The 25,223-nt window shown below is 41.4% G+C and overlaps 1 protein-coding gene across 5 annotated transcripts in view; it reads left to right on the plus strand.

Annotated features, from left to right (window-relative positions):
* ANO10 (anoctamin 10) overlaps window positions 1–25,223 on the plus strand; it is a 154,431-nt gene that overhangs the window by 77,901 nt on the left and 51,307 nt on the right. For 4 of the 5 annotated variants that reach the window (XM_070730115.1, XM_070730118.1, XM_070730119.1 and 1 more), the window contains 3 exons: window positions 307–489; window positions 6,755–6,946; window positions 17,685–17,813. In XM_070730115.1, the coding sequence (XP_070586216.1) occupies window positions 307–489; window positions 6,755–6,946; window positions 17,685–17,813 (504 nt within the window). Of the gene's footprint in view, window positions 1–306; window positions 490–6,754; window positions 6,947–17,684; window positions 17,814–23,921; window positions 24,180–25,223 lie in introns of those variants that run through there. The other variant, XM_070730117.1, reaches the window with a different exon arrangement.

Raw genomic sequence — 25,223 nt, forward strand, 5'->3', positions numbered from 1 at the left:
ACGACTGCAAATGAATTATTTATATTATTATTGCTACACACATCTCTGATACCAACCATAATACAAAAATCTGGATTAATTCAATGTATTCTTAAATGTTTATATCATCACTATTTGCTGGAATTCACTTGATCCTTTCATTGGTTAGAAATATAATATCATTGCTAAAGATCTTTTATTTATTAAATCGATACATATGGCTGCCCTCCTGGCAAATGTTATTTTGGACTGTTAACAATACTTTAAAAGCAATGGAAAAAATAATATCAATCACACTGTCTAATTTTTTTTTTTAATTTCTTAAAGAGCTTGGCAACTTTACTAATAACTTCACAAGTTCTTAATCAGTTTGTGGAAGCTGCATTGCCTTATTGGCTCCAAAAAAGAAGGAATAAAACAGTAGAGAAAAAGGTGAAAGCTCTTGAAATTGATACCGATATGTGTTTATTTGAACAAGTTAATCTGGAGAAAGGAATGGATACTTACTTCGTAAGTTATGCTCTCTCTTTTCTTCTAATCCTATTAGATTTAATTCAAATTTATTCAGTCAGTGAATAAACTGACTAAAACATGTTTATGCAATTTTTAAAAAATAAACATGTATTTATTTAAAAAAATTGTGGCAATGTTTGTATTAATTGTGCCTAAAGCTAGTTTGTTTTATAAACTGTAGATTATAAAAATAGTTGGATTTTGATATGCCAGGAAAATTCAGTTAGAATATGATAATGTACAATATTTTAATCGCAAATTCCATCTACTTTACCTGCTTTTGTAAGTTTACATGTCTTGTCTATACTTAACAAGTAAAATTTGATATGTGTCCTAATGAATCCAGACATGAATATTCTACTTATAATATTTTTCAATTTTCCTTTTGTTTCCTCAATTTTTTTCCTTTGGTCACAAATGGGAAGAGTTGCCAAATGGCTGTCATTAATTTAAAACTTAATTTTGGGGATCAGCCCATTTTTGTTACTAGCTTTTTAAGAGTATTTAATTTAGAGTTATATTTAACAATAATGACAATAATATATGTGATACAGAAAATATGTTGAATATAGCTGTACTTTAGGAAAGAAAATTGTCAAATTGGATGACTCATAGTGTTAGATGTACAGTACAACAATGTCTTGATTCTGTTGTTTCACCTTTTTCTGATATGAGACTCCATACTAATTAGATTACCCCTAATAACTGCCTTCTTCGTGTCCCAGATAACTGATTGTCTCATCCCATCATTTTGATTTATTTCATAAAATTCCTGAATATCTTTCTGTATTTTTTCCTTATTTTCTTCACTTACTGAGACAATTGTATTATATCTCCAAATTCTTTGTCTAATAGTAGGGTCTATCTTTATAACTGCCGTTATAGCTGCATGATCAGATATCCAATTACTTTTGATTTCTGCCTTTTTAACTTGAATATTTCCCGTTTTGTTCATGAATATATAATCAATACAGCTAAACTTATTGTGTCTTGCTGAGTAGTATGTCCCTCTATTTAAATTATCAGCGTGTAAATCTATCATATTTAACTTATTCAAATTTAATTGCTTCTTTTCTTTGTTATTAGCTGTTATTTCTACATTGAAATCCCCAGCAAATATCACCATCCCCTCTGAAAATACATCCAGTTTATGTTTTGCATTCATAATAAATTGTTTAGCATTTACATTTGGAGCATATATTACCGCTAACGTTATCATTTTTTGATTCATTTTTCCTTTTACAAATAATAATCTTCCTTCTTTATCCCCTTTTGTTTGTATCACCTGAAAAACATTTCTTTGATTTATTAATATGGCCACTCCTTTACAGTTTGTTTTTCCTCTACTCTCAAAAATATATTTCCATTCTTTACTCTCAATCAGTTTATCCGTTTTTTTCCTTCCCTTATGAGTTTCAGTAAGGAATAAAAAATCCACGTGGTTTTCTTTCGCTAATTTCAATAGTCTATACCTTTTCCCATGCGATGCCAAACCATTTATATTCAACGTCATAATTGTTCGATCACCCATAATATTTCCATTTAACCTTTCTCCCTCTTGCAACCCAGAGTTCTATTAATTTTTTCATTTTTATTGAAAGTTCTCCCCACCCAGGTGCCTCCCCCCGAATCTCTCTCACAAGGAGAGAAAAGCGGGGAAAAAATCCGCTGCTTTGGCTAGGCACCATAAGGGGGCATGGTTCCACCGAAGCTAGTGCCCCCCCAAACACCCTTTTAAAGTTGGAAATAAAACCCCACACTCCCCTCCCCGAGTCTCCCTTAATTTGATTTAGGTTAAAGCAGATATTAAATTGAAACAGACATCAACTTTCCCCCTTAATATATAAAACCATTAAAACAGTTTAAGACAGATTTTTACAAGCATTTCATTTCTTTTTTTGCCTCGTGACTCTTGCTTCCATCTTAGAAGATTCCGGTGCTTCTTTCTCCTTCTCCAAAAGAGCTTGTTTGCCGAGGAATGTTGATTGTAAAAGTTCCATAAAATCTTTACTCCCCCCTTTTCCTGCTGCTCCCCCTTCTTCCAGCACTTCTGTAGCTCTTCCTGCCTGTTGCTGTAAATCTGGATTCAAGCCGAGTTTCGCCAGCATTTCTTTTCCTTCTTGGAATGTTTTTGCTCGATGCCACCTCCCTTCATGAAACATGACGACGATGGCGGGATACTGCCAACTGAAACGCATATTTCCTTTAAACAGGGCGTCCGTTATTGGGCGCATTTGACTTCTTAATTGTAGGGTTGACACTGACAAATCTTTTAACACCCGAATCGGGGCTCCCTTGGAAGTGAGGTTGGTAATTTTTCTTAATTCTTTATAAACCTTTTCAGCCATTCTTTCTGAGAGGAATTTAATTACAATGTCTCGTTGATTTGGGTCTCTTCTAGCTCCAAAAACCCAGTGGGCTCTCTCTATTTCATGGTCCAACACTTCAATTTTATTCTCCTTAAACCACTGCTGGATATTTGGGATCATGTTTCTGCTATCAGCAAAATCAGCTTTGAAGCCTCTCAGGCGTAAATTTGCCCTCCTCAATCTGTCTTCTAACATACTTGTACGTTGACGAATTTGTTCTCTTTCTTCTTCCAGTTTGGAAACCCTGTCACCTTGGGCTTTTTGCTCTGTTTTCACTGTTTCTAAGTCAATTGCAGTCTTAGTAACCACGTCTTGCATTTCTTTTAACTGCTGACCGACCACAAGAAAAGCTTTTACCAAGGCATCCATTCTCCCTGTGAGTTCCTCCCCCATTTTCTCCGCCATCTCTCCTCTTAGCTTTGTTGTTTACTCACAGTTTCGAGTGGAAAGCAGACTGTTTCCAGGTTGTTTCTCTCTCCTTCAGTTAGCCCAAGGTATCTCCGGGTTCCAAATTTATGGCTTTATTGCTTAGTTCAATTTATTTGAGACTTAGGTTGGTTCGACAGGGTTTTAAAATCCAATGTTTACTTTCTCATTTGAGGAGCGTTCAGCAGAGCGTCATCACTCACTGGCGCATGCTCAAAACCCCCATATCAGAAAAAGTTGGGGGATGGAAAGGGAAAAAAGAATAAGGGAAATAGAATCAATAAGAGAAAATTTGAGAATAACCAGAAATAAAGAATGGAATGACTTGTTAAAACTTAAACAAAGACAATTAAAGGACATAGAGGAAGAAAACTGGAATAATATGAGAATAGCAGTGAAACAGAGAATTGAAATATGGGGGGAAAAATCAGCATTACAAATGGCGAAATACCTTAAAAAAAGAAAAGAAAAATTAATAATAAATGGTTTGAAGGATAAGGATGGAGTAATGAAATATGGTAACAGAGAATTAGAAAGCATAATAAGATAATTCTATGCAAAACTATATGAGAAAGAACATGTTATGTTACAAGAAATAGAAGTTAAAGAAAGGCTGAATGAGGAAGAAAGACAAATGTTAAATGCAAATATAACAAGGGACGAAATAATCAAAGCGGTAAAAGGGTTAAAACCCGGTAAAGCACCAGGCCCTGATGGGTTTACAGGAGAATATTATAAAACATATATAGAAATTCTATTACTGCATTTGGAGAAACTGTATAACAATATCCTCATAACATTAGATGTTCCACAAACATGGAAGGTGTCTGAAATTGTAACAATTCCTAAACCAGGTCGAGATTTAAAAGAACCTGGTTCCTACCGCCCAATTAGTCTGCTAAATCAAGATTATAAAATTTTTATGAAAATTTTAGCAAATAGGTTGGAAAATATATTGCCAAGGATAATTGGGAAAGACCAGTATGGTTTTATAAATATATGAGCCAATTAGAAATATATATATTTATAAATATATGAGCCAATTAGAAATATAGTGAATGTGCTGCACCATGCTACCAAAACTAAAAGGAAAATGGGATTACTAAAGTTAGATGTTTACAAAGCTTTTGACAAAATAAATCATGAGTATTTGTTCCAATTATGCAATACTTTGAATATGGGGAAAGGGTTTTGTCAAATAATAAAAGAAATATATAAGGATAATACAGCCTACATCAGAGTGAACGGGAATAGAACGGAGAAGATAGAAATAAATAATGGGACCAAGCAGGGATGCCCCCTATCCCCAATGCTTTTCGCAATGGCAATTGAAATATTGGCAAACAAAATTAGAAAAGATACACAATGGAAGGGATATCAAATAGGAAGCATAGAATTAAAATTAAATTTATTTGCAGACGATGCTATAATAGTTACAGAAACACCAATAGATATGATTAAAAGAATGATCACAATACTTCAGGAGTTTAAAAACCAATCAGGGTTAAGAGTGAATATGGAAAAATCAGAAATCATTTGTTTAAATACAGGGCCTAAAGAACAAATTGAAATACGGAAGGTATCGGGTTTAAAACTGGGTAGCAAGAAAATGAAATATTTAGGAGTATGGTTATTAAAGAACCCGGGACAAATGGTGGAATTTAATTATAATTTAATATGGAAAAAAATTCAGAAACAAATTAAGAACTGGAAAAATAAAAATTTGAGAAGATTGGCTAAAGTAAGAGCTTTAAAGATGATGATTATCCCAAAAATGCTATATATTTACAAGTAATGCATGGAACCTTCCCAATAAGAAAGATAAGAGAATGGGACACTAAATTGAACGTGTGGATAGAAGGTAATAAAAGACCAAGAATTAAAAAAAAATGGCTGATAGCAACGGAGGATGAGGGAGGTTGGGGAAATCCAAACTTGGAGTATTATAGGGATGCATATCATATTGATAGGCTAATGGAATTACAATTATTAGAGGAAAAACCATGGGTAGAATTAGAGAAAGAAATTAATGATATTAAGAATCAGGAATTATTATTTAGGAAATGGAATAAGGTAGAAATAAATAGACTATTAGATCCTACTAAAGCGATAATAGAGAGTTGGATGAAATGGCAAGATAAATTGAAAATGACAAACTCTAAATTAGCAACGCTGCATGTGATAAATACAAAGAAAGAAAGTAACCTCACAAAGATAATATGGGAACTAAGGAGGAAAGGGATACAGAGATTAGAACAGTTATATGAAAGGGACGGAAGAATCAATAGAAATGAAATAGAGAGGTGCCTGGGACAACAAAACTGGTTACAAATTAATGCGATAAGTACATATTTAAGTAAAAGGGAAAACAAAGAAATATTTATGAGACAAGAAACAAATTTAGAAAAGATATTAAGGGACAAGTGTAAGAATATAAAAGCACAAACAGGTAATATATATAGAGAATTATTACAAGTGGAAGAACAAGTAGTAAAAGGATTGACAAGATATTGGCAGGATGAATTAGAAATTGATGAATGGGATATGGAGGGTATAATTGAAAATATTAAAAAAATTAAAAATACAAGAATAAGAGAGATGAGAAGAAAAATATTACATAAATGGTATTATACACCAGTACAATTAGCACGTTTTCAAATAACGAAGAAAGGAAATTGTTGGCATGGGTGCAAGGAAAAAGGAGTATTTATGCATATGTTTTGGGAATGTAATAAAGTTCAAAAATTTTGGAAACAAATACAAGTGGAAGTGAACAAAATTACAAATGGTAATTGGAAAATAACCAAGGAAGCAGCATTATTGATAAAAAATAGTGAGGTAAAAGAATATGAAGAAATCAAAATTGCAGCGATAGAAAGTGCCCAAGCAACTATAGTGCTTGGGTGGAAAGATGACAATAAATGGATGATAAAAAATTGGTGCAAATATATGGTGGATCACATTCACTATGAAATTATGGAAATTAGACTACATAATTATAATGAAGGGAAATTAGCAGCAACAATGAGGCGGTGGGAAAAGGTAAAACATTATATATTAACATCAGTAAGCGATGCAAATGTAAGAAATAAAATTCAATCACTCTATAAAGAATGAACAATGTAACCCAGAGACAAAGCATATGAAGGACAAAAATTGATTCTTCCCTGGTGAAGGGTTTTTTTTCTGTATGGTGATGGTACACTTATGTTTTCTGTTTTGTTAAAAAAATTTAAAAAACCAATAAAAAACTATATTTAAATGGATTCTGTTGTTTCACATGAAATGAATACATAAATAGGATTAATTGGATTTCAAACAGCAATTAGTTAGAATCGATAATATTATTTAAATCTTATTCTCCACTTTTATCTTTTTAATTAATTAGTCATGTACACAAATTTGCTAGGTATTATAAAGCTGCGTCTAATCTGAAAATTATTCATAAATATTGCCTTTCTTTTCAGGGTACTTTTGATGATTATTTGGAGTTGTTCTTACAGTTCGGTTATGTGAGCCTTTTTTCATGCGTCTATCCTTTAGCTGCTATTTTTGCTGTGCTAAACAACATCACTGAGATGTATTCTGATGCCTTAAAAATGTGCAGTGTTTTTAAACGCCCATTTTCAGAGCCAGCTGCAAATATCGGTGTATGGCAGGTAATTCATGTAAATAATTATGCTTTTTAAGTTTTATAGATATTATTAACATTGAGAAGATTAAGTCAAATATAAGTCAAGATTGACCATATTTTGTTCCCCAAAAGCTAAATTGCTAATTTTCTTTCCCCAACTTTTTTTCTTTAGCACTAGGGTTCTGGGAACTGTTGCCAGTAACACATATTTTTAAGAGGCAACTAGACTTTCTTGGGGGGTTTTTGCAGACATTCAACTTCTCATCCAAGAAACTTCCTCAGGTTTGAATGGAATCGGATGGTGGGAAATGGAAGGATTTCTATTCCTTGCAAATAGCTGGTCATTTGCTTTCTTTTAGAGAGTTGTTGAACTCACTTGGAGGTTGGTGGATGGAGAAGCCTTTACTTGGAGCTTCTATAGAGATGCATTTCAAATTAAAAGATTAATAATTCGAAAATAAATGGATGAAATTGGAAAAAGAGATGAACGAGATAAAGAATAGATAATTAATTTTTATAAGGTGGAACAAGAGTGATTTAGATAAATTAATAGGTCCCTTGAAAAGGACTGTGGAAATTTGGAAAAAATGGCAGGGTTAAATAGCATTATATAAATCAAAATTGTCATCGTTATATATAACAAATAGAGATAATGAAACAAATCTAAATAAGGTTATAGGAGAGTTGAAGGGAAAAAGGATAACTAAGATAGGACAGCTATACAAGAAGGATGGGTGGGCAAGTAGAAATCATATAGAATGGTGGCTGGGTAAGGGAAGATGGTTACAAATAAATGCAATATGCAAATATTTGAATGAAAGGGAGAATAAAGAAGCACTACTGAGGAGATAGAGAGAGAAAATAATAAGAAAAAAAAGTGACAGCATCAAGGCGCAAGCAAGTAATATATACAAGATGTTAGTGCAGGCAGATGGTGTGTGATCTAAGGATTGACTAAATGGTGGCAAAGTGAATTACAAGTAGATATGCAAGAGATGAAGAATATAGTGGAGAATATAAGGAAAATTAAGAATCCAAGAGGGAAATGAGAAGGAAAATACTTCAGTTTTGTTCTGCCGGGCTCTCTGGTAGGAGCCTCCTGAAAATTCAAGGGTACAAATTTCAGACACACACACGTTTGAAAATTCAAAACAATGTTCTTTATCACAAAATTCAAAATAAACTAAGCACTCTTATTGTATCCCAAAACAACTGGATAGTCTGTACAATTTCCCTTAAGCAGTCATTAAGTACTTAGCTAGCAGCTGTGAAGAAACTTCACACCCCTTCTTCCAACGAAGTTGCTCTGCTTTGGTTTCAAAGGCGTGAAAAATCAACAAAGTCCAGAAAACAGCAACACAGGATTCCTGAAGAACTGCGATCAGATACTCTTCCACAAAGGCCTAACCCACACGCTGCTATTTATAGCAGCAGCCCTAATTACTGGAGCCTCACCCAAACACAGGTGGCCTCTCTTATCTCCTGTAATATGTCCTTACTTGGTCTCTTCTACACATAATTCTGCGCTTGCGTGGGTGCAAGACGTCTTCATCTGAATCAATGGAAGATTAGGGAGATTGACTGCCTGGGCTGTGTGCCAAGCTCCCCTCTTCCAAGTCATTCCCACCTTCTTTGTCCGAGGAAACTAACTCTGAACTGACTCTGTCGGCAATAACACAGGCCTATGACATGTTGAAGTTTCCCCTGCACCCACCTACACATTCCCTGGGGCAGGAGCTGGGCCAGAGCTAACTACAACAGGTTTGGTTGGGTAAGTTTCATGAAACTGCTTAATTAATCTATCAGCCTTCACCTCCCGGCTCTTAACCCAGGTTGTTTCTGACAGGGGATTCCCCTTCCAATGTATCAGTTATTCCACTTTGCCTTGGAAAATACTGGAATCTAAACAAATTTTCACTTCATAGTGAGTTTCCCCCGTATCACTACTGGAGGAGGGGGTGACTGTGCATGTGGCCTAATGTTGGGCCCGATCACTTGTTTTTGCTGGCTACAGTGAAATACAGGGTGGATCCTCCCTAGGATTCTAGGCAATGCAAGTTGCACCGTGACCGGGTTGATTACTGTCACAATTGGGAAAGAGCCTAAAAATTTTGGACCTAGCTTTTTGCTTGGTAGCCTTAGCCGAATGTATTTGGTTGACAGAAAAACTTTATCTCCCACTTTAAAAGGGGGTTGAGGAGATCAGTGTTTGTCTGCTTGATTCTTGTAGGTCTTCGCTGCCTCTCTCATTGCCTTATTGGTGTCCTCCCATCCTCTCTTCAGTTTCTCCATCCACTCCGCCAACATGATGGACAAGGGAGGTTCTGTAGGTAGTTCCGGCATGGGAGCAAAATCTTGTCTACTTGTGACCTGGAAAGGAGTTAGTCCCGTATTGCTGTGTACAGAGTTGTTGTACGCTATTTCTGCAAAAGGCAGTAGTTCAGCCCAATTGGTTTGTTGGTAACTCACGTAACATCGGAGGTATTGTTCCACTAGGGAGTTAGCTCTCTCAGCTGCTCCATTCATAACAGGGTGGAATGCAGAGCTAAGTCCTTGGGTGGAATCAATGGTACGGATGAATTCTCTCCAGAACTTGGTGGTGAATTGGACCCCTCGATCTGATATAATCCTACGGGGAACTCCATGCAATCTGTCAATGTATTTTAGGAATAACGTAGCCAGATGTCTGGCTGTGGGCAGTCCTGAACAAGTGATGAAATGAGCTTGTTTGAAAAACAAATCGAAGACAGTCCAAATAACAGTGTTCCCTTTGCTCTTGTGGAGTTCCACAATAAAATCCATTGCTATCTCTTCCCAGGGCCTGCTAGGGTTGGTGACTTGCTGCAACAACCCTGTAGGTTTTCCAGGCCTATGTTTCCTGGTGACACAGGTGACACAATTTTTCACATAATCTTCAACTTCTGCATGCATCCTAGGCCACCAGAACTGTCTCCGCATTAGGTGCAATGTTTTCAGGAACCCGAAGTGACCTCCTGCTCTGGAGTTATGACTCCGTTTGAGAATCTATATTCGCAGGCTGGCAGGCACATATAATTTGGTTCCCTTCCAAGCCAAACCTTCCCTTAGTGTCAGGATTTCCTTGTGGTTGTCAAACCACTGGTCAGCTGTCAAAGCAGACTTCAGTCTGGTTTCCAACTCCTTTTCTTTGGCTGATGGTTGTCTCTTTGTCTGGCCTTGAGTGTGGACAGATGCAGCCTTCTCTTTAGTTTCCGAAGATGAAGGGGAGTATGGGACGATGGATTTCTTCCTCTCTTTGGCTGTTGTACTGGGGATTTTGCGACATTTAGGTTGCGAAAATCCACTACCAGATGAATGCTTACGTCCTTTTTCTCCTTAAAGAGAACTGGGGCTGCTATCCTGGAATTTGCAGGTTGAATGAATCCCCTTCTCAGTTTGGTGTCTATGTACTTTCTCCCCTGCACTGCTTGGAGAGTCCAATGTGGGTTATTCTTCAGTCTCATTGGCAGGGACTGAGTTAAAAATTAACATATTTTATTATGTCCCGCCCACCTCTGCCTCCCCCGGTTTAGTCTTAAAAACTCAGTCATAGTGTAGGGACTATGAGTTTTCTTCTCTCGAAAGAGAAATTTTATAGGTTTTCTAACATTAACAAACTGATTGCCTCCACTGAATTTTCCGCTGATGCCACCTTAGCAGCTGCAAGGTTTTCATCCCGAGCGATGGCAACCAATCTTTCTACTCGACGCCTACTATGGCTCCGTTTGTGGCAGGCGGACGCGAAATCAAAGTGGCGCCTGGCAACCGCTCCTTATCAGGGCTCTAAGCTCTTCCGAGAGGCATTAGATTCGGTCCTGATTGAGGACAAGGATAAGAAGAAGGTGCTACCAAGATCAGCAAGGAGACAGGACAGGCGGGCAGCGCCATACTTCCGAAGGCAGTCCTTTCGGTCAGAAACATCCACAGCTGTGTCCCCAGTCCCCAGGACCTATGGACAAGGGTCCTACACCCAACCATCTTACAGGTCAGATAGAACCAATTATGGGGACAGAAACCGTCAGTTCCAGCAATCCCGCAGACCTTTTTGGGGTGGGAACAGAGGAGGATATCGCAAACAGAAATGACTCCATCATCGAAGCACCCATAGGTGGACGCCTGCAGTTCTTCACAGAATCCTGGGGAACTATTTCCACTGACACATGGGCACTAGATACCATGACACACGGCTTACGGATAAACTTTTTACAGATCCCACCAGACAGATTTTTGCAATGCCCAACACTGTCACAGCCACAAAAACGGTCCCTGCTTGCCCAGGAAGTCCAACATCTTTTGGACATCAGAGCAATAGAACCGGTGCCAATACAGGAGCAGGGACAGGGGTTCTACTCCATTGTATTTGTGGTTCCCAAGACATCCGGCGGCTGGCGGCTGATTCTAAATCTCAAGCAGCTAAACATTTACATCCGCTATCAAAGATTCAAGATGCATTCCCTGCATACAATCCTGGCATCCATTCGGCATCAGGACTGGATGACCTCCATAGATCTCAAGGAGGCGTATCTACATGTACCGATCCACCCACATCATCGACGCTTTCTGCGCTTTTGTATTCAAGAACCAACATTTCCAATACAGGGCCATGCCCTTCGGACTATCTTCGGCCCCCAGAGCGTTCACCAAGCTCTTGGATGTGTTGACGGCCAATCTCAGGACAAACTCCATACACCTCCTTGCCTATCTGGACAACATAATTATTTTGTCCAGCAGTCCACAACGAGCCAGACAGGACCTGGCACAGACAATACAGTCTCTAGAGAACTGCGGCTTCACAATCAACTACGACAAAAGTCACCTACGACCAACCAGACGTCTACTACATCTTGGCACTATGATGGACTCATCAGCCGGCATCGTTTACCTGTCATCAGAGAGGAAATGGAAAATAAGGACAATGATAGCCTCAATTCATCACCGCATCAAGGTCCCCTTGGCCTTTCTCTCCCAACTGCTGGGAGTATTCATTTCATGCATCATTGTCCCATGGGCTCGTCTACACGCCCGCCCGCTACAGTGGCTTCTTCTCCCTTTCCAGAGAGCACGACTGAGCCACTCCAAACAACAAGTGCGCCTCACAATGCCTGTTCGTTGCTCTCTGCCTTGGTGGACATCTCCAGCACTAACCAGAGGTTCCCCCTTCCTTCATCATTGGGAGGTGACTATCACCACGGACGCAAATCTCTCTGGCTGGGGAGCGCATTGCGGATCCCAAGTAGCCCAGGGCCTCTGGTCAACAGAAGACCTGATGGACCCCAACATCAACCTGCTGGAGCTGCGAGCAGTTTTCAGAGCACTACACACCTTTGCAGACAGGATCAGCACGTCCTTATCTTGACGGACAACGTGGCAGCAAGGGCCCATATAAACCATCAGGGAGGCACGAGATCGGGCCGCTTGATGGAGGAAGCTCACGCCTTGATGTCATGGGCAGAAATGCACCTGACCTCGATCCAAGCAGAGCACATCTCGGGGTTGGACAACACTCAGGCGGACTGGTTGAGCTGCACAACGATCGACCCAGGAGAATGGTCACTGAACCCAGAGGTCTTCCAGGACATTGCGCACCGTTACGGAGAACCGGTGGTGGACCTGTTTGCCACACACCACAACAACCAGGTGCCCCGGTTCTATTCCTGGTTCCCATCCCCGGGAGCCGATCGAGTCAATGCACTACTCTCATCATGGCTGAGGGGACTGCTATATGCCTTCCCACCGATTTGCTTAATACCCAGAGTAGTCTCCAAGATCCTCTCAGATCAAGCGGAGGTGCTCCTAGTCACTCCTTTTTGGCCCAGGCGACCATGGTTTGCGGACCTGATGGACCTCTCAACCTCCCCCCCGTGGAGGATTCCATGCAGCAGACTGTCCCTCACGCAAGGGTCAATAAGTGCACCCAGATCCTCAGTGGTGGAGACTTGCCGTGTGGCAATTGAAGGGGACCGCATGAGGAAGGAACATCTGTCGGAAAGAGTCATTCATACCATCCAATCGGCTCGATGCCCATCGACAACTCGCATTTATCAAGCGACCTGGGCAGCGTACTGTAGGTTCTGCAGGACTCAAGGTATCCCACCTCACTCATCCTCCATTCTTCACCTCTTAGACTTCCTGCAGAAGGGGCTAGATGAGGGATTAACCCCCAACACTCTACGCAGGCAAGTGGCAGCGATAGCCACAGTCTTAAGGCCAGACCCCCTCTGCCCAATTTCTCATCACCCATGGGTAAAAGACTTTCTCCGGGGAGCCTCAAATCTTTCCCCACCAGTTATCCATTGTTTCCCGTCCTGGGATTTGACATTGGTCCTGCAGGCCCTTACAGGACCCCCATTTGAGCCACTAAGAGAGATCACACTTCGCCTTTTATCAGTTAAGGTGGCCTTTTTAGTGGCCATAACGTCAGCACGCAGAGTATCGGAGCTAGCAGCGTTGTCAATCCGTCCGGACCTCTGTGTGTTCCATCCGGACCGAGTTACGCTACGATTAGATCCCAGTTTTCTAACTAAGATCAACACTAGATTCCATAGGGCCCAGGACATAGTTCTGCCTGATTTTTGCACCCATGGCTCTCACCCGTAGAGATACGCTGGCATAAAGTAGACATTCGTAGAGCACTAAAAATATACGTTCGCCTTCAGGAAATCGGAAGCGCTATTTGTATCTTTCCTTCCAGGATCCATGGGCAACAAGGTGTCCGCCAAGACAATCAGCAGATGGATCCGGTCTTGCATCATAGAAGCATACAAGATACGTGCTACACCCTTACCAAAGGTGGTCACAGCACACTCTACCAGAAGTGCATCCACCACAGCTGCCTGGACCACGCAGGCTCCAATCAAGGACATTTGTCGGGCCGCAACCTGGTCGGCCCCCACGACTTTCATAAGACACTACCGCATAGATGCCTTCGCTTCAGCAGAAGCAGTTTTCAGCTGAAGAGTGCTGCAACGGGTTTGTGTTCCGGCACCCCTGGTCCAGCCTATCCCGCCCTAGTTTGGTTGCTTGGGTATATCCCACATTGGACTCCCCGAGCAGTGCAGGGGAGAAGGACTGTTGAACTTACCTGAACGGTCTTCTCGCTGCACTGTGAGGAGAGTCCAAACCCTCCCGGTTTATTGGCCCAGGGGTTCAGTTATGATTTGACAGTTAATATTCTTAGATTAATAAAAATTGTTTACTTTCACTATTCCTTCGTTTTTGTTGACTGAACCGGGGGAGGCAGAGGTGGGCGGGACATAATAAAATATGTTAATTTTTAATTCAGTCCCTGCCAATGAGGCTGAAGAATAACCCACATTGGACTCTCCTCACAGTGCAGCGAGAAGACCGTTCAGGTAAGTTCAGCGGTCCTTCTCAGCTCTTCCATCTCCCTTGATGACATTGCATACATTCTAGGTCTTGGGAGAGCTGCCCCTGGCTCAAGTTCTATTGCACAGTCTCTTGGTCAGTGAGGTGACAATTCATTGCAATCTTCCTCACTGAAAACTCTCTCCAAATTTCTGTATTCAAGGGGTACCTTTGGAGACCTGGTAGTGTCCTTTCCTTCATTGTTGCTGCTACTAAGGGCCAATCTGCTCTCTCGTGGGGAAAAGGAGTTTTTCTGTCAGTTTTTGTGGGAGGGGTAGGCCTTATGTGGAGGAAAAGCTTGTGATATCCATCCTCCCACTTTATAGTGGGGGTCTATTTGTCCAACCAAGCCAACCCCAAGATGATGGCTTCTGACATCTTGGGGGCGACTATGAACCGCAGGAGTTCATGGTGTCAGCCTATTTGCAACTCAACTAGCTCTGTCCGGAGCGTGGCCGGAGCTCCGCCTACGAGGGAATCATCCACTTGTTGGAAATGGATGGGTTTGGCTAAAGGTCTGGTTTGAATTCTTAATCTTTGCACTACTGCTTTGCTGATAAGACATCCTCCTCCATGGTGATTATTTTAATCTTCGCCTTAAGGAGGAACGGGGGAATGGTTTCACTCACATCGGGTCGTCTTCTCCAGTGCATTCCTCATTCCAGTCGGGGCTGGGTCCTGAAAGGACGGCTGGGTCCTGAGGAGTATCCTCAGGAGGGAATAGCTCCATTGTTTAAAAATCCCAACACTCCGATTCTGAGAGTCTTCCAGGTCTTCTCCTTGCCACCAAGCGAGATTTGGCTCTTGGGAGAGAGAGGGGGGCTGGTGCCAGGCACTCAGACACTTTGTGTCCTTATTTACCGCACCGGTAGCAATTTATTCCCTTCATGGCCTCTGAACGAGAAGATCCCAGCTGGTGAGGGAAAGGGTGGCATCCTGAAGGGTGGCATCTGCTACAGGCCTGGCTGGGGGCAGTTTCTTTTCAGTGCGAACCACCTCGTCCAAAGTAATCCCCATGGCATACCAATTCTGAATGGCCCAAGGGATCCCCTGGATTTCATATGCCCTTCTTAATTCTGGGTCAAGAGCATTTTTAAAAGTATGAACTAAAAGTCTGTCAGGCCATTCTCTCAATTTTCCTGCAGCCCGTCTGAACTCCCACACTAATTCCTTCACCGGCCGCCTGCTTGTTTTAGCAAGCCAATCTGTTTCTCTGCATCTACCTGACTTGCAACATCTTGAAATCTCATTCTCATCAACTTAATAAACCCAGCCACATCATTTAGCTCAGGAGCTGCTTCATCAAATAATTGAGCTATAAACCTGCTGCTTCCCTTTCATTTAACACCTGAGAAATGGCCTCAATCAGCTCACTATCTGTTGGTAACAAATGGCCATGTTGCCTTACAAATGCCCCAACTCTGTAGAGAAAGTAATTAAGTTTCTTCAGATCCCCATCAAATTTTGTCTGGAAGGAAGGTGGGCCGGATAGTCCAGGAGGGACTGCAACAGGAATGACGACAGGCAAAGGGGGGGGGTAAACAAAGGGTGCATCCCCCCACTGATAGACCCCCCCCACTGAGGAGGGCACTCCCATTTCAGTTTCATTCTGCTGGTAGTGGGGGTGGCTGGGCAGGAAAAGAAATGGCAGTCATTCTCACAGTTTCACTAAAGAGGCTTGGCTGCTGGAATTGCTGGGCACTGTGGAGTCAGGGCCTGCACTGGCACTGGGCCCATCCTATCTCCGGAATATTCACAGTCCCAGGCGTCTTCATATCAGGGCATTCCCCAGGCTCTTGTCTCCCATGCTTGGGGCTTCTCCAATTGGATCTTGGTGCCAACCTGGGCTCAGAGAGAAGGGTCACCCAGGTGGTTTTCAATTCTGCTGGAGCACATTTAGGGGTTTCACTCAGCTGTGTGGAAGGAAGAGGTTTCTTCACTTTGCAGGGTCTCCTTCCTTAACCCTGTATAAGAATCCCCTGGGTCTTTCAAGACTCATCCGCGAGTCTGGGGGCTTTGTTTAGGGGTTGTTCCACTTACAGTTAGGCGTCCAAAATAGTCAGGGAGATCTGCTAAGGACTAGCTCCTGGACACCGATTGCAGTGTCCCAAATTCAGACTGGTCGACAACTTGGCTTTTCAGTGATCTCCAATTTGAGTGGAGCAACCAGGCAGCACTGAATTGCTTCACAATTCATTGGGTCAGAGGGTCCTGGCCTCCCATAGCTCCAAGAAGAGACAAATCCTGAGGAGGGGTCGTTTCATCAGCAGCTCTCTTCCACCGTGCCCCTCCTGTGCCTTCAACTCTTTTTGCTCCATCTGGGGGAGGGGTTTTAGAAATTCCAAATCCGCCTTCCTTAGGGTTTTCGGTTAATCCTTTTTTCCCCATTTCTCCTGAGTTTACTCCTCCGCCCATAGCTGGGAGCAGAGGGAAGGGAGCTCAGGGCCCTAAGGAAGATGAGAATCAGAATTTGTTGTCAGCACTCCAAATAGCACCTGAAAAATAAATCAAGTCCCAGTCCAATTTTCTCAATCAGAACTCGATTTATTAACAGAACCATGTTCATTATGCCATAGCCATTTCGATTCTGAATACTTCCCAGAATCCTACCTAGTTTATGTTACATCCCCACACCCACAAATTCATCAAGAGAGCCAGTCTGTGTGCAGGGGTTTATCAATTTCCTCTTCTCTTCAGTTGAGGCAGAACAAATGGTGGCTTAGTTGGCTACATACCATACATAGGATATATGTTTTTATTTTATTTATTCTTTATTTTATATTATAAAATATGTCTCTCAATTACATTTTGATCCCACCCACTCATCTGCAAAGAAGCTGGGAAGCTGATGCTTTAAAGAAAAAAACAAGAGCAAGAAGAAGTTGAAAATACATCAACATTAAAAAGCCATCACATAGTTTCATATGCTCTACATAGTTTCATATGCTCTACTAATGAGTCAGATCTTCTTATCATTTTGGGAAAATAAGACAATGAGATGCCTATAGGGAATACATTGCGAAGAATGTGGGCTACCATATAAACTTTAGGAACCTGCCACGGAAGAGAAATCCGGAACATTTTCCCTACTCAATTAAACGGGAAATAGATTCCTTCTGAAGGAAATGGTTCTTTACCTAATGTGGCCAAAAACCTCTTAGGCTTTATAGATTAAAACCATTACTTAGAATTGCATAAAGAAGCCAGCTGACAACCAAAACAACACAAGCAATATATGTGTATCATTGCTGAAATTATGCAGATTCTTATCCAGTTGTAAGTGCCAATGAATATTAAACAAAAAAGTATAAGAATATAATTCTGATTGTATTATGATTACACTTAATGCATTTTATTTTTTATCTCCTTGTTTCTTTTAGATGGCTTTTCAGACTATGACTGTAATCTCAGTTATTACGAACTGTATCCTAATTGGCATGTCACCACAAGTAAATGCACTCTTCCCAGATTCAAAATCTGAACTTATCATACTTGTAGTGTTGGCAGAGGTAGGTCAAGGTTTAAATATGTCTTATATTTCAGAAAAGGTTACTATGGCTTACATTGGGGTAGACTCCTACCAGTTCACCTGCACTGGTAGCGGTGGACCACTGGTAATATCATCATAGACTATAGGAAGCAGGAGGCAACTTCGCGAGCCTCAGGAATGACGGAGGCCTTCTTTGCCGCAATTCCCAGGACTCCTGTAGACTGGGAAGCTGGGAGCCGCTCCTCCTCTTTGAGGATGCAAAAATGGTGACGGGTAGTGTTGGGCAAACCCATCGAAGTTCGGGTAAGTTCGCTGAACCCGAACCCCATTTGCCTGGTGCAAAGTATTTCAGCTTTTTTCAAGGTGACCCCCCTGAGAAGAAACGTGCATTTAGACTCTCAGAAACTATCTATGCCAAAAATAATTTTATTGATGGGCAGCTGCAGTTATACAATTGTCAGAATTTGAACCCAAACTACAGACAAATTTTTGCATAAAAATAAACCTGAATATATACATACATACATGAATTTTACAGCTGTCGGGGTGTGTGTGGAGGTGATGTAGGTGGAAGTGGCGGCGGCGAAGGAGGTGGTGGTGGTAGCAAACACTCTAACCACTCATTCAGGTAGTGGTACAGCCAAGTCCCTTGGGATACATGCCTGGTTCATTTTAAAGAATGTAAGTATGTCCATGTTGTCTGTGGATAGGTGGATCCTTTTGTCAGTGATGACCCCTCCTGCGGTGCTGAATACACTCTCGGAAAGGACATTTGCCACAGGGCAGGCCAGCACCTCCCAGGGCATAGAGGGCAAGCTCTGGCCACGTGTCCAATTTACCTACCCAAAAATTGATGGGGGTGGAGGCATCACTAAATACAATGGGACGCGTGGACAGGTAGTCATCCACCATGCATGTCACATTCTGCCTTCTGGTATTATGGGCCATCACATCCGATGGTGGGGGATGTGTGGGACGATAGAATAGGTTTTCCCACATTGTGACCATATTCACTCTCTCCTGTGAGGTGCTGCTAGTGCCCCTGCTGCGTTGGCGACTGCATCCTGTTCCTACTGCACGTGCCACCATTGAGCCCTCCAAGTCCTGCGGGAACTCTGCCACTAGTGCGTCCACCAGCACGCACTTGTATTCTCTCATTTTGCGTTCCCGCCCGAGTGCTGAGATCAAGGAGGTGATGTTGTCCTTATATCGGGGATCCAGCAGAGCGGCCACCCAGTAACTGGCAGAGGTGACGATGCAGCCTACCCTGGGGTCATTGCACAGGCACTGGAGCATGTAGTGGCTCATGTGACTCTCTTCCTCCTGCTCCTCCCTCCAGCCACGCTCCATTGATGCTCATGAGCTGCACTGGGGGCTGCCCTGCTGCAAGTCCTCCTCCTCCTCTCCTCAAAAAACTCTCCGCTGGCTGGACAGCGGAGTACCTGGCCCAGCCACCCACCCTGCGAGCCACGTATGCGCTCCCCTGCTGCCTGGTAAAATGGGCCTTCCTCCTCTGCTTCCTCCTGTGCCACATCCTCCGTCATGGCCTGAAGGGTTTTTTCCATTAGGCAAAGGATGGGGATGGTAGCGCTGACGATGGCATTATCGGCACCGACCATTTTAGTGGCGTACTGGAAGCACTGCAGCACGGCACAAATGTCCCTCATGGAGGCCCAGTCCTTGGGGGTAAAGTGCTGTTGGTCTGCACTTCTACTCACCCAGGCGTTTTTTCGATATAAGATATTTTATTTTTCTCCACCATAAATTAAAACAATATATAGTTATAAACACAATGACAATGCTTAAAATCAATCATATACAAACTTTACTTTTCTCATTACTCCCTCAATGGAGGCTCTCATCTCTTCCAGTGTAAAATGTTCGGATAATTTTATACAATATTAGCAATTCTTAAAATTCTAAATTAAAATTTTTCCCTCACCGTCTTACTACAAAAGGTTACAACAATGTAAAGAATAATAAAATCTCTTTTATCTAAATTTTAATCTTATATCATATAGCTAATTAAAAATTATCTCTCTATATATAATCTTTAATAAAAGAAACTATTCAAAATATATCACCTACATCGTAAAATAAAGTTCTATATGTTTAAGTCTAAACAATAAGTAAATTTTGTGTTGTATCATTATATAGTGCTATCACCATTTCTCACCTTTGCCATCTGGTTTGCAAAGCTTAAATCAAATTCTCTTGTTTCAATTTTTCCAAAATTAACCAATTACTAATACATACATAATGTATCTCTTAATTTTCTATCCAATCATAAAATTTCCACCCAATTTTATAATAATCCAAGTCTTGTTTATCTTTAAGTTTCAAAGTCAATCTACTCATCTCTGCACAATCCATAATTTTTCTCAAAACTTCCCTTTCCGTTGGTATCCTATTCAATTTCCAGCATTGTGCATATACAATCCTAGCTGCTGTAATTATATGTATCATTAAATACGTCTCTTCTTTTATCAAAATTATCTCATAAAATTCCCAGAAGGTATATCTCAGGTCTAAGATCAATAGTCTTTCTTAAAATTTTCTGAATCCAATGTTGAATTCATGTCCAAAATGTATGTGTTTCCGGACAAGTCCACCAGGTAACTCGCTGCATTTCCAACAGTTCGACAAATTCTGGAACATTTTCGCTAGCTTTTGTGGTGATATATGTCATCTATAAAACATCTTATACATATTTTCCTTAAATGCAGTTGACATTGTCATTTTATGATTTCTCTGCCATAATCGCTGCCAACAATCTCTGTCTATTGTATAGCCCATATTTCTCATCCATTTCATCATTGTGTTCTTAACCTGCTCACTCACCCAGGCGTTTTGAAGCTGGAACTCATTTATTGATTTGATTTGATTTGATTTGATTTGATTTGTATGCCGCCGGGGCGGCTCACAACAATAATAAAAACAATGTATAACAAATCTAATATTTAAAAATCTCTAAAAAACCCTTATTTAAAAAGCAAGACATACACACAAACATACCATGCATAAACTATATAGGCCAGAGGGAGATGTCTCAATTCCCCCATTCCTGACGGCAGAGGTGGGTTTTGAGGAGTTTACGAAAGGCAAGGAGGGTGGGGGCAATCCTAATTTCTGGGGGGAGCTGGTTCCAGAGGGTTGGGGCCACCACAGAGAAGGCTCTTCCCCTGGGTCCCACCAGACAACATTGTTTAGTCGACGGGATCAGGAGAAGGCCAACTCTGTGGGACCTAACTGGTCGCTGGGATTCATGCGGCAGAAGGCGGTCCCGGAGATATTCTGGTCTGATGCCATGAAGGGCTTTATAGGTCATAACCAACACAGCGGAGTACCTGGCTGCTGTCAGCCTATTGCCTGCTGCTGCTCACACACTCTTTCCCCTTCCAGCATATGCAGCGTGGAATTTCACCTGGTTGGCAAATCGCATATGAGGCAGTGGGTGGGAAGGCCAAAGTTCCTCTGCAGGGAAGATAGACGAGCAGCAGCAGGGTGGGAATTGTGAAAGTGCACACACATGGCACACACTTTATTAAGCAGTGCCAACATGTCTGGATAATGGGCCAGGAACTTCTGCACTACCAAATTGATCACATGCACCAGGCAAGGGATGTGCGTCAACCTCGCTCGGCCCAAGGCTGCCACAAAGTTCCTCCAATTATCACACACCATCTTGCCAGGCCTCAGGTGCTGTGGCAGCAACCATTCATCTGTCTGCCCCTCAATGCCGGTCCATAGCTCCTGGGCGGTGTGTGGTCTCTCGCCCAAGCACATGAGTTTTAGCACCGCCTGCTTCCGTTTCCCCATGGCTGTGCTCAAATTGGTGGTTGCTGTGCTGCACTTACTGCATGTGAAGGGTGAATAGTAGGACGCAACAGGAGGCACTGACTGATGTCCAGCAATTCTGGGTGGTGGAAGGATATGCACTAAATTGCTTCCCGCCTCATTCCCAGCCGCTACTACATTCACCCAGTGGACAGTGAGAAAGATGTACTGGCCCTGGCCATGTTTACTGGTCCACGTGTCAGTGGTGATGTGGACGCAGGAACTGACAGCATTGCACAGTGCACACCTAACTTTCTCCACTACATGTTGGTGCAGGGCAGGGATGGCCTGGCGTGAAAAGTAGTAGCAGTTGGGAACGATGTATTGTGGGACAGCCACTTCCAATTTTTTTTTGAAACTTTGTCTCCACCAGGCAGTAGGGGAGCATTTCAAATGCCAGCAGCTTTGAAATGCTGGCATTAAGGGCCTGGGCTCATGGGTTAATGAAATGTAGCTGTCATATTTTTTTGGTCAGACTCCAGACTATAAGACGCACTTGGGAAGAGGGGGGAAAATCTGCCTCCCAGCAATTTGCTTCCTTGCAGCAAGTAGAAAACAGTCCGTTTCAGCTTCAGCACAGCCTGATTAGTACAAGGAGTGGGGGGGGGGGATATCTGCCTCTGCCTCCCAGCAATTTGCTTCTTTACAGTAAATAGCAAACTGCCTGTTTCAGCTTCAGCACAGCCTGATTTGCATAAGCAGCTAATTGTCAGTTGGATTGGCCTCTCAATGATCAGCTATTTTAGACTGCAAGGAATGTCATAGCCAATTGCTACCTCTGCGCACCCAATTTTAGGTGGGTGGACTATATTCAGTGTATAAGATGCACCCAAATTTTCACCCTCTTTTAAGGGGGGTGTCTTATACTCAGAAAAATACTGTATTTAGTAAAGTCAAACCTTAGTTTCATAAGTACATATGGACTATGGAGTAGTAGCCCATATGTACTTGTCATTAATTAATTTAATCTATACTTGGCTACAGCACACTGAATCTGATCTTGCCTTTTTCTGATACTATCCCCTTATTCAGTTTTGGGGTATTTTCAATATTTTTATTTTTTAAAAATAATCTTTATTAAGTTTTTACATATAAAAATAGAAGGAAAAGATAAGAAATAAACAAACAAAACATACAAAGAAAAAACAAAAAACAAGAAAAATGGACAGATGAACATATGAACTTGAACAACATATAAAACATACAGTATTTGGTTATGGTAGTGTTCTTTATATGCATATAGACATAGTTATTTGCTTATCATCAATTAATGTTTTCATTCACTACGTACATATATTTATTTGTTATATAGAAGACATAATTTGTCAACCATACTGTTGACTCTCACTATCAAGTGACTTAATATTAAGTATTTGTATCTAGTGTATGGAATTTTAGGTTTGTTTTCTTTAGTTCTGTATATTATGTTGTATTCATTTTGCATATTTGTGGGGAAGATATGGATTCATTTTTAGGGGTTTTGTTTTCCATCGATTTATGGTGCAACATTTCTATATTTTCATTTTATTTGAGTACACAAGGAAGGAGTGTCTAGTTTTGCTTTTCCTTTAGATGTTTTATGTGTTTTTTTCTGTTTCAACCATTTTTACCAATTTTCCCATATTTTGTAGAATTCAGATGTATCTTTTTTCTGTAATTCTAAGGTCATTTGGGTAATTTCTGCACACTCAAGGACCTTAATTATAAAGCTTAAAGTGGTAGGGGCTGTTTCTATTTTCCAATTCTGTGCATATAGTAGTCTTGCTGCCGTTATAATATGAAGGATTAAGTATTTATCTTCATTTTTAAATTTCTGTCTTGCAATACCTAGAAGGAAAAGTTCAGGTTTTATTTTATTTTTAAAAAATAGTTTTATTAAATTTCTCTTTTTAAAAAATACATATATTAAAAAAAAAAATACAATACAAAAATACAAAAACAACAAAAGTAACAAAAACAAACAAAATCAGAATAATAGGTGAACTTATACTTTAAGAGGAGGAAAAATAAACCATTCTCTATTACAATTATCAATACCTATATAATAAAATTTATATAAAATATTTTCATTTTCTGGCTTGAATATTTAGTGTCCTTTTGCTTGTCTTGGTTATTATTATCTTATCTATAAATCAACTATTTTCTTACTGCCTTATGTTAAATCTGTAATAAGTATTTAATATTCTAAAAATACTTACTTTATATATATATATATTACATAAATATATAGTAAATTTAATTTAATTTTGTAATAGTCGGTGTCTTCTTTATTTCTTAATTTTAACGCTAGCGCATCTGCTTCTACACAGTCAAAAAAATTTTAAAGGGTCACTGAGTCATCTGGTAAATTTGGTGGCTTCCAACATTGAGCTACTGCCATTCTGGCTGCTGTAAGTATGTGTATTATCAAATAATATTTATCCTGATCTAATTTTTGGTCAACAATTCCTAGTAAATATGCTTCAGGTTTCCTAATTACTTTAACTTTAAGCATGTCAAATAGCCATTTTTGTATCTTAATCCAGAATTTTTTAATCATTGGACAAGTCCACCAAACATGATAGTGTTGGGCGAACCCAACGAAGTCCGGGTTTGGCGGTTCAGCTGAACTTGGCGACGGAGTTTGGGTAAGTTCCCCGAACCCAAACCCCAACACTTCTGGCCCCGCCCTCCCGTCTTCCACCAAAGCAGCCCGCGGCCGCCTGTCTCCTTTTATTTCTTACGGAAAATGCTCGGATGCCGCAGCCACACCTTTTCCGTAAGAAATAAGAGACAGGTGGCCGTGGGCTGCCCTGGGCAATGGGCACAACGGGGGGAGAGCCGCGCCGCCTCCGAGCCCAAAATTTCCCCACCTCAGGAATGGCGCTGCAAGCAAAAGTAGGCGGGGAATCCCATTTGCTTGCCACCCACAAAGGGAATCCAGGGGCGAGGCTTTGACGTCAAGGAGACTCCTTCCTGGCCAGGGCCGAAACAGGGGAGTTGAGGAGGAAATAAAGCCACCCCTGTTGCACCTATTGCCCAGGGCAGCCTTAGATCACCCCAGCGCTCTTTGGAAAGGGGAGGAGGGCGACGGCAGGCAGAGGGGAATCCCCCCCCACTTTCCCAGCCTCCGCACTGCCACCCAGCTGTTATCTTCTGAGAAGAGGAGGAGGAGCCGGGCGCCGGTGGTGGCGGAGGAAGGCGAACACCGGGGAGCTGTCAGCCGGTCGGAAGGCTGGGAGAGAGGTGGGAGACAGGAGGAGGAGGAGGAGGAGGGCTTTAAAAGGGCGGAGGAAATCCGGACCATTGGAGCAGAAAGAGGGAGGGGAGGCAGGAAGTGACCTAAACCCATTTTACAACTCTTCTTCAAATCTTTTACATCTTGGTCAATTTAACCCTTAGAGAGAATTATCCCTGATAATTGGGTTTAGGTCACTTCCTGCTTTTAACACTATTTCTTCCCCACATCCACCCACCCCTTTCTACCATAGGAGTTTTTTCCACTCTGAGGGTCAATGGCTGGGCAGGACCTGGTGAGTTTCTTAAGTTTAAGGAGCGGTGAAGAGAGAGACTCAAGAATGCGGAATAGAACGGAAAATCCTTTCTGAGGGAA

Source organism: Erythrolamprus reginae, chromosome Z, assembly GCF_031021105.1.
Source record: "Erythrolamprus reginae isolate rEryReg1 chromosome Z, rEryReg1.hap1, whole genome shotgun sequence".
Taxonomy (NCBI): Eukaryota; Metazoa; Chordata; class Lepidosauria; order Squamata; family Dipsadidae; genus Erythrolamprus; species Erythrolamprus reginae.